The following is an 18,740-nucleotide window of genomic DNA, read 5'->3' as shown; positions in this document are numbered from 1 at the left end:
TTCATTCAGTAATGAATAATAGAACAAAACTTTTTGTTTTGTTTTGTGTGGTCTGGTAACAAGTGCCTTATTGGCCGGTTTGACTCTCGGATTGGAGTTTGGGGACCACTGGTCTTTAACACACAATGTATTTTTTTTTATTATACTCCAATATATTAGTTTTCCTGGATTTGTATAATATAACATAATAAGGGGCGTTGTTGGCATAGCCTCAATTTAATGGGCGGGTTTCATCACCAATCTTAATCTCAAACTACGCCTCGTGACCAAGTATAACTAAACTAGAAGATTACCATACCAAGTTTGCCGCGAATACTTATCGTTTACAAAATCGTGGTTCAGTAACAAACCAGTGATGTAACAGATACTGCTAGGTCTCGTTTATAAATCTTCGATTACTAGTACTGATCATGATACCTTCACTCCAACACCGTTTTTTTTTTTTACGATAAAAGGGACATGACTTTACACGCATTAAAAATCTTGAGTTGAATGTTTCAGCATTGGGAAATTTCCATTCCAACCAGTTTTCTTAAAGAAAAAATGAATAAATCATTTCCAGTGCAAATGAAGACTTTTTCTTTTGAAAATACACTTAATTCTGATCAGGCGTTTTATCGATACTTGAAGTACGTTTCGCTACTTGAGACTATCGAAGTAGTCGGTGCCACAAAAGAACCGGAGTTCGATACCCAGCCCTAGTCACAGATGCTACGCCCAAATGTTATACGATGTATGCAAAGGACGTACAACTGCAAACTTCTATCAGTAAAAACTGATTAAAAACTGCTACCATACCTTAAGTTTAGTCCAGACTGTCGATGTTCAATATCATTACCGTTTTTTGTCAAGGAGTACGAGTGAATTCTATGACTCCTCTTGCGAGGTAAAAAAAGAAAAAAAACCCTCTTTGAGATTCCAGCTGGACTAAATGAGAAGAAACTGGTCAGGACCGAGCTGGAGTTCTGTGGCCGGCTCCTTTAATTAGACTCTCACTGATCCAGCTCGTGATTATTCGCAATTATCTGCCAATTAGCAAAGTGCTGATGTCACCACAATGTGAAAGGCAAAGCAATCAGGAGCAGTTAGAGCACAATTGCTCTCCCATACTAATGACCTCTCAACTGTCGCCGCTCTTCACCCTCAACCCCGGTGTGTATGATAAGGAGCTTATCTCCGGAAAGAGGAGCGGTCGATAAGTTACACCGCATTAATACTCATCAATAAAACAATGGCACAGCTTATCAAATAATTGTTATTTTAGCAAATTAAAATACTGGAGAAAAAAAAAATTACAGTAGAAACCGAGTCGATCTGATTGCGACACAATGTGATGTCAAACGTGTCCTTTCATGAGAGTGTTTTATAACCAGTGTCCTTCAAAACCTGTTATCTGAAACTTCTTAGGAATAGCTTTGTCTGTAAAACTATTTCCAACTCCATCTTAAGACCCCCTTTATCATCCAAATCAGGATTAGAACACTTGATTTATTTAGTATTTATACATGTATATATTTAATGCAACAATCAAACCTATTGTAGTTGACAAAACAAATTTAACTTAACATGTTTTAAATTGATGCAAAAAAACTCTTACACTTTCATTCAAAGCAGCTAGCTAGGATGTAGATGCGAGAACCTTGTCATGGAGCTTACATCACTGGGATTCAAACCCACGACTTCCTAGTCACTGTTGCTACCTAGTTAACTAACCAGGTTTTACACTTGAAAGAAATGTGTGATTTGCATGTCATTCATTGAAACCTTTAAGGGTGGAATAGTTAAGGCTAAACACATCCTTAACTAACTTAATAAAGGAGGTAGTGAGTACATATTTTAAGATTCATTACCAAAAAATTGATCATTCCTGATAGTATATTTCAACCAGTGACTCGCAAATGTATTGAAAATGTTGGACAAATAATAGTTATAAAATGTAACTCTATATAAAGCTTCTATATCGTCAACCAGCTCAAAACACAATTAAGACATTTCTTACAGAGGTGAAGAAAAACTATTTTTAGAAGCTTCATTTAGTGATTTTTTAATAATTTGACTTGACTATTTTGACAGTGCACGGCCAAAACAGATCGCCCCCTGGGTCATTCTTTGGACATGCCTAGTCTCGAGACTCATAGATAAAAATAATTATTAGAAAAAAGTACAGGATCAGACAAGAACCCTGCGTTTCCAGTTCCATCGAATCTAGGACTTGGTTTCAAAAACAAGACTTTTTTAGCGACTGAAAACTTTAGTTGCAATTTAACGTTCTATGTGAAATGCACCCAAAAGTAAAAAGCATTAACTAACCCTGATTTCGCCAAAAACAACTTATGTTTCCCACACGTTTTTTATCACAGTAAATAAAACAATATAATTAGACTTTGTTTTGTTTTCCTACCGCCACAAAAACAGAGAGGAGATGACAAATCATGGTTGCAGCCAACAAATGCAAACAATCCATCAGACACAGAGGCACCTTTCAAATAAACAGAGGACGCTGACGACATCTGCCATTCCCTCCTAACGCTGTGGTCCACGATATGATCGCGACGCTCATACATCCTGCGCAACTCACGATCAATCACCAGCCCAGGAAAAAAAAAAAAAAGACAGACACCAGCCGAGGAAAAGGGGGAAGAAAAAAAAAAACGACACACACAGATTCTTTTCGTGTGTCTGTACTTTTCAAAACCACTTTAACCGAGCTTTTCCCCGCATTCACTCGCGTAATGTTTATGGAACTAAGGAGATTTTCCAAGCATCACCAGAGACACAAATTGATTGAGAACATGTGAAAGTCGCTCTCCACACTTCTGTGAACATTTTCCCTTTTTTTATTTTATTTTTTACTGTCAATAAAAGGAGGAGAAAAAAGAAAAGTGTCCTCTTTCAAGCAATCAATGACAGGCTGCTGAAAGCCTTTTTAGAGGAACCTGAGTGACTTTCCTCATTCATGCTTGACTCTGCTCACACGTACTTCCACAGACTTGTACGGTGACCTTGTCAAAGCTAATCACCGTCACATCAAGAGAATGTTACGCATCCGTGCCCGACGCTCCCACCTCCACATCAGAAAGTCTGGATGTCAGACAGCTTTTCAAAGGTGAAAATGGCAACGGGAGCAAGTGAGGTATAAGCGGTTGTTCGTGGGGACAACGATCTTCGCTTATGAGCCGTCCAAGCAGGTAAAGAAAAGATGAGATCCGGTTCAAAAACACAACTTGATGAAGGCTTTTTTAAGTTAGAAACGATATATAAATAAATAAAATACTTTACTTTAAGTTCAAAAGTTAGATTGCTATCCATTATTGAGTTTGGGGGTCAGTTTGATCTGATGGCTACAGAGCTTTTTGAAGGATGCTGAAGGACGAGTCGTACAAGCGAGCGGACAATCGATCTCATTCCTATTTTAAGAGCTTCAAACTCTTCAACTTGAAGCTCAGACAAGAGAAGAGTCTGTGCCGACTTTCACAGCTCATCGGGAAATGACCATGAGAAGGTTGTTGACATTTAAACATCACAGTTCCAGCCTTACTCGACTAGATCTTACTCTCTTTTGTTGCGTTTCCACCAATAAACTGCGCTCTCGCCATTTATTGCGTAAAAAACAAAGAGAAAAACGACGAGAAAAAAAAACAAGGACCACAGAACTACTTTTTAGTCGGACATACCAGACTCTGTTTCGTAGTGTTTTTTGGGGGGCGGGGGGTCGACTGATTAATTTTTTTAGTGACTTCATTTTAGGACTCTACAGTGTCTGTCGAAGTCATTTTTTAGTGCCGACTCAGCTTGCAGCAGGAGCAGGAACAAATAAATAGTACCTACTTCGACACACAGTCCTGTTGAAAACACAACACAAATCGAGTCGAGTACAGTAAGGCTAAGACAGGCCGGCCATTACAGTACCTTTAGGGTTTTTTTGGGGGGGCGAGAGTACCCAGAGTATAACCAGGGAATCATCTGTGAAAACATAAAAAACTCCACTCACAACGACCGCTAGCTAGAAGGCAACCAGTAGGCTTCTTTATGTGAGCCACCCACGCTAACCACGACGACACCGTGGGCCCCTACTGGAGATCAATAAAAGCCACAAATGGACGGCTGAAGAACAAGTCTCAAGAGAGACTCAAGGAATATCTGTTCTTTGTCACGGGACGTGTTCACAGCTTGTCATGAGGGTGACGGTTGAATAGCAGTCCTGACACAATACGTCAAACATTCAAGAGACGAATTCTGACAAGAAAAAAACGTGATTAAAAAATGCTTTTCACAAAATCAAATGCATGATCATGAACAACCTTCTCCGCTGGCATCCATGTCAATGACTTTAAAAGCTTCTGCTTAAATCGATGTGACGCAAATTTAATAAAACTAAAAAATCTGAGGGCCAAGAAAGTGCTGCACATTTTCATCCTGCGTGACGAGCATGAACGTTTATCATTTTGACATATCATCAACTGAGTGCCGACCCGCCGCACTAGGAAAACGTGTGCATCTGCTAGTTCATGTCCCACTTGGCGTTATTTAAAATGGAAAGAAAAAAAATCCAACTTGCTAAATGCCACCGAGCCCAGCACAGTGTGTCCCGTCACTCAGTCCCTCCTGCTCCCCGAAATGAGTCGACTCCACCGAATGTCACTGTCACAACTGATGAGTGGGTGTCTAACAGTGTGTGAAGCGCACATGAAAGGTACAACATTTTGAATGCGGCAGCCTTGAGAGAAAGCCGGGGGAAGATATTTCACAGGAAAGCTGGATTTAGAGGAGAGAGGCGGTTGAATATGGGTTTGCATTCAGCACTCTTTCGCTGCACACCATTACAGAGCAGGTTAGCATTGCCAGCACTCGGATCAGGATCTATCGACCCTCGAGTTCAGCATCAACATCCACTGGACCTCCTGAACTGACAAACATCATTAATATCAACTCTCTGTCTTAAAATGTTTGGATGATAAAACTTAAAGTAAAGTGAGTAAATGTTGATTTTACTCTTGAAGAAATAGTTGAATTAAACATTTTCAAAATTTTTATGTAACTATACAGTCTCAAAAATGGTATATGTTATTAAATGTATTCTTGAGATGTTTGTGTTTTCCATACTGTAAAGATTAGGAATGGGTTCCATGCTGAAAAGCACTGCAGATTTCGGAGCCTCACTTTGGACTTGGTGTCATTTCGTCTGAGTTTTGTTACAAAATACAAACATTCATATGTATCTAAGATGATCGTCATGACAGTGATATTCAGTGCTCTCTCTTTGCAAAGGTACATGCCTGGCAATGCCCCAAAATGATTCTGACAGAACACAACAAAGAGTATGTTACAATCGACAATCATTTTACCCAAAATTTTCCTGACACAACGCAACACAGACTCTGTTCTGTTCTGTCAGTATAATTTTGAGTCAATTGTTGCCAATTGTAACAAACTCTTTTGTTACAATTGGCAACAATTTGACCCAAAATGAGACTGACAGAACACAACAAAGAGTATGTTAACAATTGACAAAAATAATCCCCAAAACTATTGTTACACACACAACAAGGAGTAAGTTACAATTGACAACAATTTGCCCCAAAATTATTCCCATGGACAGAATTCAAAATAAGTTACAACTGACAACAATCCATCTTCAATTTATCCTTACAAAATGCAACATATAGTAAGTTGCAATTGATAACAATTTGCCTCAAAATTACCCTGACAGAACTCATTACAGAGTATGTTACAATCGACAAGAATTTGCCCCCAAATTATCCTGAAAGAACGCAACAAGGACTCAGAATTGACCAAAAATATCCACAATATTCTAAGAGAAAGAAACTTGAGTATGTAATGACTGATCAAAAGTAGCTCCTAAATAAAATTGAGAGATAATAAAAGTGATTTACGACATAACCATGGTGCCGTATTCAGAGTACTCGCTGGAGGGGTTTTTTCTAGTGCCAAACATTCTTCAGAAGTAAAAGCGTGAACTGTCTAAATGATTTGTGACAGAAAAATCAATGTTGAAGAATTAAAAAGGTGAACAATCAATAAAGCCGCATTGATTGATTGACATTGAAATTAAATGGTGTTAGGGTGACACGTACTATTGTTGCTACCAGCAGGGGAATAAAGTACTCATGAATTACAGTCAAAATATACGTTTTTATACGCTTTATACTTTTCTCATAGAATTGTAATTCACTTGCATTAAGCTTTGTGTATTGGCAAGAATCTGGAGATACGAAACATATCATGATACAGGGGCAACGATACAATATATTGCCATACTATATGAACAAGGATTATATTTGTAGTATTGTCCGAGTACTTGACTCTGGTGTTGTCAAATGTACAGAACACATGACGTAAGTGCTTTTATTTGTTTTGAAACCAAAATATGTCCCAACATCAGCTTTAAAGGCTGATGGAGTCGACTGTATAAATAAATAAATACATAATGTAGTAATCCTGCTGGTGGAAACTAAAGGTTTCAGCAACACTCAAATAAAGGTGAATTTAATTTACTTGTACAAGTCTATTTAAAGAAAAATTAAGACACCTTTTTCTTACTGTATATATAAATATTTTCATCTGAATCGATAATGAATTTGATACGTAATATGTATTGTTTTTTATACAAGGGTTTTCCAGTAAAGACACTTAATCAGAAGCACGTTGACACATCAAGTACTCAAAGCCCACCAGACTTCTCATTAGACCAACACCAAAAAAAGATCACATCAGAGAGTAAACCCTCTTCTACACACTCCTGCCTCCTCTCCTCTCCAGAACAAATGAGTCCTCAGGCTAGTCCGGTTGCTTCCATAGAAACCAGTTTAGTCCAGAGCTACAGGCAGATGACAGTCGCTCACAAATATGTATCTACGCGTCGTTTCCCCCTGAAGCGCTGACGGGAGAAAGAAAAAAAAAAAAAGAGGGACTTGAACAATATTATTAATGCAAGATTTACGACTGGAAGGGGCTCGGCTGTGATGCGACCTCGAGGAACATCAAATTAAAATGAATCCCGGGGGTTGTGCTCCGTCATAACTATTCATGGAAGGGAGATGAGGTCAAAAGGTCGCCGGAGACTTGGATCAGTTTGTCAGTCATTATGACAAAGTGTCAATCTCATTAATATGCATCCTGGGGGGCATTTTTTTTTATATCCCAGTGATCTCAATATCATAAAAACTATTTGAAGGATTGTTGCCATAGATTATTTTAAGTCAACAGCATTAATTGAATTATTACTTTTGCATCATCGTTCTGTTGTTTCTGATACCATTCTTGGTCATAGAGCATTTTTTTTATCTGTGTGATTAATTTAAGTGATCTTAGATTATGGGTTTCATAATGGGTCTAGTCATCTATCAGAGGAGCCCGATCTTAATCTCTATAGAATCTTATAAGGAGGTTACTTTCGGTCTTCCATCCTGCAGAGGAATTATTCAAGTACTCCATACTGTCGGTCACTTCGCTAATAGAATCTTAAATCACAATTAAATATCTCCACAGAATTAAGTAAAAAAAATTGTGAATTTTGTACATATTTTTTTAACATTTGATCAGTTTATGTTTTACTGGAAGAATATCAGAAAATATCCGTATTAAAATGTAGCATCTGGATACATTTTCAAAAGTGTCGAAAATTGTTATTATAATTGCATTAATAGTTTGCACAACAGTTTTTTTTATATAAATATTTAACGTTGTGGTACTGTTAATTGTTACAAGATGTTAAAAAGGGTTATTTTTGCATTTTTATCGCCAAAAAACTATTTATTTTAAACCTGTAGGTTACATCCTTGAGGTTTCAAAAATTGTATAGAGCATCAAATATTTTCCTGAGTATCACTATCACTAATATCAATGTAAGTTTAGATCAATCAGAGTATTAGTGAATTAAAGCAGCAACATGTAAGATCGAACAGGTTGTTTCTGGCTCCTCCAGTGTCAGAACAGTGTAACTACAATGTTTTGGCTTATTGGTTGTCCCGTTGCATCATACCGCATATGCAATTGTTAACGAAACACAAAAACAAATTCACTGGGCGTGTAGTAAATAAATAAAATACTATTACAGTGTCATATACAAGTATTATGGGATGTATTCTTAAGAATGCCACGGACTATATCCCATTCATACCCAAAAGTATGACATCACAAGAATCTAAGAGTAAGATGACTGACCAATATTCAAAGTATTGCTGGTGACAAACTGAAAGTCCACGTTTATTTCAGTTTACACTTGTAAAGGGAAGACAGAAGTAGCCAAGACACATCCAGAGAGCAAATTCATACGCCTCATGGTTTGGACGGGAGGGTAAATTGATTCAGAACATTTGCATTTCAAATAAAAATGGCGGTGAATGGAGCCGAGGTAAATCCGTGTGAACCGTACTGTAACTCCTGCTGCCGACACGGACACGGAAATCCGTGCACACCGTCCCTCGCCCTGCCACCCTCTCTTTGCCACGGGTGTTTAATAAGAGATTGCGTTTATGTTGAGGGTTGAGGGTGAAATATGTGCACATGTCCGGAGCCTTAAGGAGGCAGTGCCACATTTTTATTAAAAATGAGCGGCGCCGTGGGCTCCTGCTCGTGGCTGTTCCGTCGCTGCTCATTTCCCCTCTGAACGTCAGCACGAGTCGTGTGCGTGACTCTCGTGTGTGTCGTGGGTTTTTACACACCATGTTGTGTCTCTTCTGTTTGAAATAAGGCCTTGTAGAAATTAGGTAGTTACAGGTTTTGATATACTTTTATCCTCTTTAATGAATATTTAAGTCGAAACAGGAAGTAACAGTTTTCCATGTAACTTGTATTTACTCAACAACACCAGGAGCGTGAGAACATTTTAAAAAAGTGCTGAGCTGTTACCACTATACACCCTGTGATGTCAACATGACATTAATCCCACGTAGTTGAGCCACATAGCAATTTTCATTGGAAAAGGTGTTTTTTTTATTTGATTTATTTATATTTTGATGTATGCAATGGTTTATTTTTTTTATGGTTTATGGTTTTGTTTTTTGTATGTTTGTCTTTGCTAGATTCCCTCAAAATCTATATAGATCCAGATGGAAATATAGAATACAAAATGTTTTGGGGGGTTTTGTAATTGTTTTTAGATGTTTTGCACAAAACATTTTGGTTGGAGATAAGAACTAGTTCAAATATTTTCAATGTTTTAAAATATAGTGAAAGAAACTATAGGAAAGGCTTTGCTAACCAGGAAGTGACTTTCAGCAGTGATTTAAACTGTGGAAGAATTGTTTTTGGAAGTGTGATAAAATCCTCATTTGACATTATCAAAGTCTCCATCTGTTCCTGCTCAGTGGTTTTTACCTTCATTATTCTGCCATAACATTAATTATATGGATTGTTGGACACTATTAGAGCCAGAATGCTGAAAATATGACTTGTATTGTGAATGATGTTGCAAAGGTTAATTGTCTTTCTTTACAACTGTGTCCTCGTACAGAAGGAGAACCGGGTGTTAATACGTGAACAAAGAGAGATGGTCCAGACAGGAATTTATATAATATAACTGGGATTATCATGTGTGACATTTGCATTTTACACGTTTGTGCTAATACATGTCAAAATGTCTTGTGGAAGAAGACGCTAAGACAGACCTGGGGAAAAAAAGATTATTATTTTAGTGTTTCTGTGTCGATATAGATGAGAACATTCATAAAAAAAAAAATGGAAAAAGTTCATATTTCCAATTTTAATAAGGTTATTTTTCTTTCTATTGCCCCTACTAGTGCTTGACTAGATTGGCCCTTCGAAAAACACTCCATAGAAAATTGACTACCCACCCCTATGCTAACCTCTATAACCATGAAGCTGTCTAACCTTCTGACGGAGAGGACGGCATCAAACTTAACAACCATTTCAGCAGTACGTCATGATCGGGCGTGACAAAAGAAGTGTCTTTTTCAATCTGCTTAAAACCACAAGAGTCATCAGACCCAGCCCAAAGTCTTTGGGATCACCTTGAATTAAACAACACATTTACAAATAGCGCCGTGTGAACTCGTGCCAAAAGACCAAAAACTGCTACATCACATATACTGGCCGTTCTTCGGTGATACATTAGCAAGTTCAGGATATAAAAAAAAGGCCGTATAGTGGCTTCTTAAGTAATTGAGTGTGTGTTGTCACAGCCTATGAGGAACAGTCTGTGGAGGAGCTTTTATTTAATCAGAAGTGCAGCAGCCTCGACCACCCGTCCATAATTCCAGCCGTATTAACGTTCACCCTTTATTTCCTCTGAGCGCTAAAGAAGATTGTCCTCAGAGCTGCTGATTCACTCAAAATGTGTCTCGAGTTGTTCTTCCTCTACGCCCGTTATTTAAGATATTCTTCATTTAAGCAACTGAAAAAGAAGGTTCTGAACTGCTCTTGATCGTGGTGCAAGATAAGATATTTTCTACACAACGATTCGAAACACATGTCTGCGTTTCACAAAGTTTGCCAAGCTGAAATCAGAACCTGAAGGTTTCAAAGTCAAGATCAATCCATCGGAGTTCCAGAACACATCATAGTCAGACTGAATTTGGTCTTCTGGTCTCTCAACAGCACGCAGTTGGAAATACATCACAGATGCATCTGTTTTTGACTAAAGCGTAAAGCAAGGAGCCCTTAAAGCAAGGACAGGAGAGGGGAGGACGTTCAGTCTGAGAGGAGAGGTGGGGGAGTAATTTGAAACAACTGTTAGATTTTATCACTTTTTTGGGGAAAAAAACAAAAACAAAATAATCTAAAAGAATTAATAGTCGAGAGTAAACAACAATTTGTTACAACACAACAATTATGAGTGTGTTATGTAGTGCATTAATGCAGAACGTTGTAACATTTTGGTTATTTTTGGTTATTATTTTAATTTTGAACAGACATGTCTCAGTAAAACTGAGTCTACTGGGAGACATTTTTTGGAAGTTACCAGGAAGATAAAACCAGAAACTGGCATCAAAAGAACCTCGATCTTGTTTTGTAAGCGAATGGAGACACAGAGATCAGCAAAGCAGATCATTTACTTGTTAAACTATACTTTTACACTAGGGGGAGCCAGAAACACAGTGTTAAGTACCACTGATTGGGCATTTAAGATGCCAAGATTCTTCTGCAGGGAAAATGAAACACTAAAGACAAAGAAATGTCAAACCCAAAACCAGTTTTTAAATCAAACTCAAAGGTTTAAACATAAGATTTAGCAATCTAAAACAATCCTGCGAAACAAATAAACAGTGTTTGGTATTGAATGTTTACAGTTACACCGCAAAGCTTGTTGTAAACACAAAGGCCACGAAGGCCAGGCCGTGTGAAGAGACGAAAATAAGGTTTGAAAAATCGATGGCTTCTCATCTTTCCCCTCAACCTGAACAAATATCAGCGAGGGCACCTCTTTCTCGCTGACTGAACAACTCTCATCCCAATCTCTGGGACAGGTGATAATGGAAGAAAAAAAAAAAAGAACCTAGAGAGAAACGAAAAAAGGAAAACAGTCAGAGCACATTTTTCACTCTGCCATCCTTGAGTGGAATGGAAGCTGTTTCACAATCGATAACCAGTATTGCTGTTCTCAACACAGTGTGTTTTTTGGAAGCCTCTCTAACTTACAACCTGCACCTTCAGCCACAACTCGCTGGGTCGCCAAAAACTTTTTGGGGTTTAAAGTATGCTCGAGATGAGTCACTGGCTGGACTGCGGCAGGTTAATTTATGAAGGCTGCGGCATGTTTGTTTCTACCCGTGATGAGAAAGATAAGGCCACCGGTCTGATAAGGCCAAACATGAGGAAAGACAGGAACTGGACACCGTCGATAGCATCTCGGCGGGCGAGTCTAAGGTACGTCTGGATGACACAGCGGAGCCAACACTGAAATAAATAGCAACAGATAAGCTCAGCCCACATTTTAAAGGGATTCAAGTTTATTAAAGCTCGTTCCCGGGATACGCCTCGGCTTTATTGGCGGCGGTATTAACATGGTAAAATGATACGAGTCAAAGTGGAGCGTGGAATCTATTAAATTAAAGTGTGGTCTCTAAAGTAACAAGGTTTTTCAAAAGGCTAAAACTGGTTTTGAAAGATTTCTAAAAATGTTGCAATCATTACTAATGTACTCATTTGAGGAACCCATTACTTAAAGATGAATATTAGAACTTCTTTATTCTATGGTCCAGTTGATTCTTTTGATTGTCCAGTTTATTCATATTATTTTGATTCCTAATAAAATTAGCAGTTCTGAAAAATCATAGTTGATAATTGAATTAGATTAGAGAGTTGATTTAACTTTCCATTGTTCAACAAAAAGGCATCCGTGTTGCTCAAACATTATATGAAACATGAAAAAAAAAAGATTTATAGATACAATTTAAGGGTGTTGAGATGTTCTACGTACATTTAATAGTCAGTGTCTGGCATCTATTGAGCATTGGGTCGTCTCAAATATAGTCTTTTCCTTCACAAATGTGGTCGAATTAAAAAAAAAAAACACACAAAAATACTTATTATACTACTATATTTTAGCACTACAGTCAATGTAGACTTGAATATGATTTTTGTTATCTTAGAACAAGTGAAATTCAGTATTTCTTTTTATGCAAAATCGAACTACACCATCAATGGAACAAAAATATTCTAGTAGAAATTAGACAATGACTTAAAATTCACCATCAAAAGTAAGTTTAACTCAAGACATACAAATCCACGCAGATTGCAACTGTTAAAAGTACAATATACTGATTTCAATAAATAAAACTTGGTCAAGTTACCGGGTTTATAGATGCTGTGATGATTGTTTGGAATTTTAGGACAAATAACAAATTTGAACAGCCAACAATAGGTTATTAGTTAAGCTTTTAAACATGGGGTTTGTATGAAGAGGGAGGAAGACAATTCTTAACAAATAAATACATATATATACACATACATATATACAAGTCAGGTGAAGCAAACACAGGTTTCAAGTCCATTACATGCATCTACCACCTGGCCAAGCTCAAATGTCTTCTGGGTAAAATGAGTCATAGGTGGGATTCTGTGTGCATACAAGCTGTAAGAGGGACGGAAAATGAGCCAGAGAAAAAGGATTTACTTTACCATATGAAATATTACACTGCAATGGATCCAACCTCTTAAGACTGAACACACAATGTAGCCGTTATGTTGGCCACAGCTAGTTGAAGCACTGCAGGTACAAGAGGCGCAGGAAGGGAGAGGCTTTGTACTCGTGACAGTGGGTCATCAAAGCAGACGAGGACGGGATGTGCGCGACAACACGGACGCTCTTTTTCAGCGTGGCCAAATAAAACCATCGTAATGGGCTGTGGCCACTCTTTCCAGCCATAATGGCTTTAGCACTCCGCTGGAGAAACATGCACCCAAATGTACAATACACACACAGCGGTACAAAAAGAGTGGAAAATTGAATTCTACTCCGGTTGGTCCCAGGTCAGCAGTAGCGCTTCATCGCCAGAAATACACTTGTATACACGTGGGCTCCTTCACAAGCAACCCTTCACTTCTTTTCCGTCACACCTACTAAGATTAAGACACTCTTTAACTTCCATTTAGACTCAAACTAAAGACTGGAAATACTGTCTTTTCACCCGACATTAAGTAAAGGTTTGTTCTTGATTAAAGCTCATCGTATATTCCAAATAAGATTCAACTTATAAAAACATAAATTACCCCCCCTCTGTTTTATTTTAAGTGCATTAACACTGGATAAGCGACGGCTGCACAATAGTAATTTTTACTGACATTACCTGGAGATAGAGATCTGAAAGGAGCGGAATTACTGAAAGAGAAAGTTAGCGTAACCAAGCGTTCTTCGTTTAGAGAAGATAAAGTGGACAACCGTTTATTTTCTTTCATTTCTCAACTCAGAGGCTCAACAGCGAGAGCGCTGCCCTGCACATAAATTTGCCCCAACATTATTCTTACAGAAGAGACACGGTCTGTTACAGTAATGTAACCGAGTGTATTTGTCTGGGAAACAACGAGGCTGGAACTTAGTTTATATCTGTGCAGCGCGCACGTCTTCTTTACTTTCATCATGTGGAACACACCCTCAACAACGAACTCGATCTACTTCCTTTTCAACCCCTTCAAAATAAGACAGCGGAAGTAAATATTGACACAATGGCAAGTGTCAATGGCATAGAAGTCCGTTACAGTGGCATATATGCCGCATTCAGAATTACAAACGCAGACATGTGGACTCGCACGGGACTAGTATTTTCACCCGGCGTCTGTGTTTGGTGAATTACAGTCGGTCATTTGCGGTGGAATTATTATATTACAAAAAACAGAGATGGTGCATTTGCGTGGGATTAAAACTTAGACATTCTCCGTAATTATTACAAATTACAAGAGGTCCCCAGGTAATACTTATCCCGTGCAAATAAGGCTTAAGTCTCAATAAAAACCATATATACAGTAAAGCAGTTATAATTGAGGAAGTGTTTCTAGTTCTCGAACACTCCGACTACTCAGTTAGCAGAATGAAACTTATGTAAAATAAATTCAACTAGTAAAAAGTTAAAAGCAATTATCTCAGTTTTATTACCCATCCATTATCCATTTAACAGTTCATACCTCATTAGGTTGTTTTTAGATGTTTTAATTATGTAAGTAACCCTTTAAAAATAAACCCAGGCGGCCTCAGTCTAATGTGATGTTGTGTAAAGTAGCTGCGTAAAACCAGTGGCCATACTTTCAGAGTGAAATATAAAGTGACACAGAACGATAACTCAATGTTTTCAAATGCCACGCGGCTTACATAACGACTCCCCGGTGAGGTGGAAGCCACGGGTCAGCCGTGAGTCAAAAGGCCCCGAAGAGAGAAAGTCATTTCCACGCTCAAGAACACCAAGTAGCGCCGAGCTGGAAGCACTTTATTCCTCAGACGGAGATGTGGGCAACCTGTTGCCTTTAGCCGTCGTCCCATTGTTTATTCTGGCGAGTGAAATGTTCTCCGTTCCCGTCGGCCCCTGTGGATGAGGCATTAGCGCTCTTCAGGTGCTTAACGCGCCGTCCTCGGGGACCTGCTGTGGAGTTTACTAATGTTTTCTTATCACAAAAAAAACAAAAAACAGGAGGAGGATTTACAACGAGTAGAACGACTTCCAAGTCAGATAACTAAACAAAGCGCACTCCCACTGTTCACTTGTTGGTTACTCACTTGTGAAATCTCTGCCTCTAGTCCTGTGCCAACCCCGCTCTCCCCGCCACACACCTCCCTTTACCATCTTTTTTTTTTTTATCCCTCTCATTCCCTGTCCATCTTGCAAGCAGCTGTTTCATCCCCATCGCTCGGCCCGTCCTCGCTCAGCCACCCAGTTCCAGGCCGTTAAATGAGGAAGCTTATCTGAGCCTAATTGGTTTAAGGGCAAACAGAAATAAGCGATGGTTCTGTAAGTACTGGGGAATTACTGCTGCTGTTGGCGGGAAACAGACGCGCCGCTCAAACACAAGGGGAGCAGTTGGGGAAGACAAGAGGGAAAAGAAGGATTTGCGCAGAGAATTAGAGAGGGTAGATTGGAGGGAAGAAATCAGGGAGTGAGGGGTGGGGGATTATGTTGAGAATAGATGGAGTTTAAAAAAAAGATGAGTGAAAGTGCAGCTGACATTTTCTTTTCTTATAGGCAGCAACATCCTGGCTTGGTCGTGACATCACAAAGTAAATCAATGCTGACGGTTTGAAAGCATTTATCTTGCCAAGTGTGCAGTTTTATTACTTGCGATCCAAAAAAAAAAGGCAAAAGGAATGTCAAAAAAAAAAAAGACGTAGAGAAGTCTCATGGAGCGAAGGCGACACAAACAGCTGGAGTATCTTGCTACGTAATTGATATGGAATGAGGATAAGTTTGCTTTGTGACAACCCAGAATATGTTCCTAGACAGCTCAGTGGTAACGGCGTACGCTGAGGGTTTGTTTCTCTTCATTCTCCTCCTGTAAACATCTCCTCCTTGTTTCACCATCCATCTCTGGTTACAGACAATACTCCGTCTACAGCTCTTTATCATAAATAGAAGATGTTTTTTTTAAGATCTCTGTCTTGAACTGATGAAGAAATATTGAAGGCATATGGCAAAGTCGATCTATTTTACATCTTTTTTTTTTTCCTTTTTTTTTTCTGGTGACTGGAAGAACCACTTCACAGCAAAAGTAACTGAAATAAATTCTACCCCTCATGGTATGGGATACATCTTAAGAGATAGGGGTGAAGAGGTCAGCACTGGTCACTGGTGAGGTGCTCAAGGAGGGGTATTTGTTTGGAAGACTTCACCCTGGTCAGCTGGAGGAGGTTTCTGTCTTCCTATGTGAACCACCTTCAGATAAGTGTTGGACGATAGATGAAAACTTTCTTAAGAGTTATAAAATACAGACAATCATGGATCTGATAGCGAAGCTGACCTGACCTTGAGTAATGTTCACCAGACCAGTGAAGTTACCATCTTATCACGGGTGAGTTTCCAAAGAAGGCCAGATTTTCACAGAAAAACATGGTATGCAGGTGTAACCGATATCCTTGAGCTTCTATATATCAAACATAGGCTAACATTCAAAACAGATAAACCCAAAAAACAAGTCTTTTCATTTGTTTTGAAGCCAAAATACATCCAAACATAAGCTTTTAAAAGCTGTCAGAGTCGACTGTATCCTCCTGTCCTCAGTCAACGCTCTGATCTCACAGGATTTCACCGTTCCTTTAGCTGCGAAGCCACAATTTATTGAAATATAAGCCATAAAAAGAACTGTACTAAAAATAAAATACTGTTTGATTTGAAAGCCAAGAAATACTATTCATTCATCAATACAGTTCTGTTAAATAATAATATGGTATCCATTTTTTTCTTAACCCCCTCATCACCAATATTTGGCACCACTATGGCATAAAATGACGTTAGAAACTAATATAAGTTGCAATTTTAATGTTTTTTTTAATTTGACATGTCCGGTTTGGCGAATAATTATATTTCCATGATGGGCTAAATAAAATAAATTAGATTAAATGGCCCCTGGGGCCTCACTTACTAAGCTCATCATTTGTGGATTTACTCAGAGTTTAAACACACAATGTGTGTAGAGTAAGTTGATACACAAACATTCACACAGTTCTCACAACATGGACTGCAAGAGTTGTGCCGTTTCATGAAATTTAGGAGCACGATCGACACAGATTTGACTAGAAATAAATGACAATATTATCTATTAATCATTAAAAAATATATATATTAATTGAAACTCCATCACTCCTCATTAGCTTCACTTGGCTTTCATCTCACAGTTCATTGGTTCATCAATAATAATAATGTGTTGTTGATCAGGTGTGCGTGGAGGAGGTCGAATGAATCGATGAGTCCATCATGAGCGTCCAGCACACACTGGTCCAAACTACACAAACACACCTTTTTTTTTTTTTTTGCTGCCTGACTTCTCAGAAAAAAAAGAGCAGATTGGGCTTTAGTTAAGTTCCAAACCGAACCCCTCAATTCTCAACCCGAACATTGACCTTAATCCTTATTTCCAAAACATTTGAACTACAAAAAGTACTATATTGTTGGATTATTAAATCCATTAGAAGACTGGAGTGAGATAGAAAGATGGTTTTCTAAGAGATGCTGGATGTGGTGGAGGATGAGCACTCAGAGGGCTCCAGGCAGAGCGGGGGTCCCTGTGGTCCCACAGCAGGAAATGAAAATCATGTTTAACTGGGATATTAGTTGCTGGAAGAGCCACTGCGAGGATGAAGAGGGAAATATGAGTAAAGCCGCCGAGAACCGGAGGGACAAGAAAGGAAACGCAATAAAAAAAAAGAAAGATTTGCTGTGAGATTTAATAACCGTGAAGTCTTCACTTGAAGACATGAACTTTGATTTGTCACGCAGGTGTGCGTGATTTCATCTCCACGTGTTTCCACAGGCTCACCTGTCACACCTTCAACCCGCTGTCAGGAGTTTAAATCCAAAATAAATGTTTCTTACCTTCCATGGCTGAGGACGAGAGGACGCAGAGAAGCGCAAACAACAAATCCACTATCATGGCAAAAAAAGAAAAAAAGAAGAAGAGCTGGTTTCTCCGGCGGATCCCCACAAACAAACCCCGCAACAGAAAAAAAAAATAAAAATAAAAAAAAGAATTCACGCTTCTTCTTCTTTTTTTTTATTTTGGGGAAAACAAAAAAGAGAATCCCTCAGTTGTCGGTACTCCAGCAGAAAGACGCGCTCGTGAGTCACATTTCAAGACGTAGTAAACAATGTGTGACAAGCGGAGGAAGCGCGTGAGTGTGGCGGCTCTGGGGGGGGAGGATGGAGTGGAGGATGGAGGGGAGACCCGGCGAGACGCCGCGATCGAGCCCGGGTGCCGCGCCTCGACCAATCACGGGCGGAGATGGGAAGCTCACCGGCCAATCAAGCGGCTCGTGGCTCCGCCCACTTCTCATTGTCAACACCAAACTTTCCCCCCCCTGGTTGAAGCGCTTCCCGTTTCTCTGAAGGGAAACAGCGACACTGGTCGGTAGTTGGACGCTATTGCAACCAAAGGTGTTGGTAGATATTTCTGTAAATCATGTCACATGTTTACACAACGAATTGTGCGAGTAAATTGACTTATTTTTTTGTTATACTAAACGATTTATCCCAATCATTCCCTTTTTTAAACGTTTTAAAAATAACAGATAATCCTCCTCACTTTAATTTTTAACTAAATAAATAAAATAAAACTAAGAAATA

The 18,740-nt window shown here is 38.9% G+C and overlaps 1 protein-coding gene across 2 annotated transcripts in view; it reads right to left on the bottom strand.

The window, feature by feature from the left end:
• Positions 1 to 18,293, bottom strand: part of ephb1 (EPH receptor B1) — a 209,911-nt gene extending 191,618 nt beyond the window's left edge. For both annotated transcript variants that reach the window (XM_087811862.1, XM_087811863.1), the window contains exon 1: positions 17,994 to 18,293. In XM_087811862.1, the coding sequence (XP_087667988.1) occupies positions 17,994 to 18,051 (58 nt within the window). In that variant the 5' untranslated portion in view covers positions 18,052 to 18,293. The remainder of the gene's footprint in view (positions 1 to 17,993) is intronic.
• Positions 18,294 to 18,740: the final 447 nt, after the last annotated feature.

The sequence above is a fragment of the Callionymus lyra genome, chromosome 16, assembly GCF_982586985.1.
Source record: "Callionymus lyra chromosome 16, fCalLyr1.hap1.1, whole genome shotgun sequence".
In the NCBI taxonomy this organism is placed as follows: domain Eukaryota; kingdom Metazoa; phylum Chordata; class Actinopteri; order Syngnathiformes; family Callionymidae; genus Callionymus; species Callionymus lyra.
The sequence above is the reverse complement of the archived record's forward strand: the minus strand, read 5'-3'. Positions and strand labels throughout refer to the sequence as shown.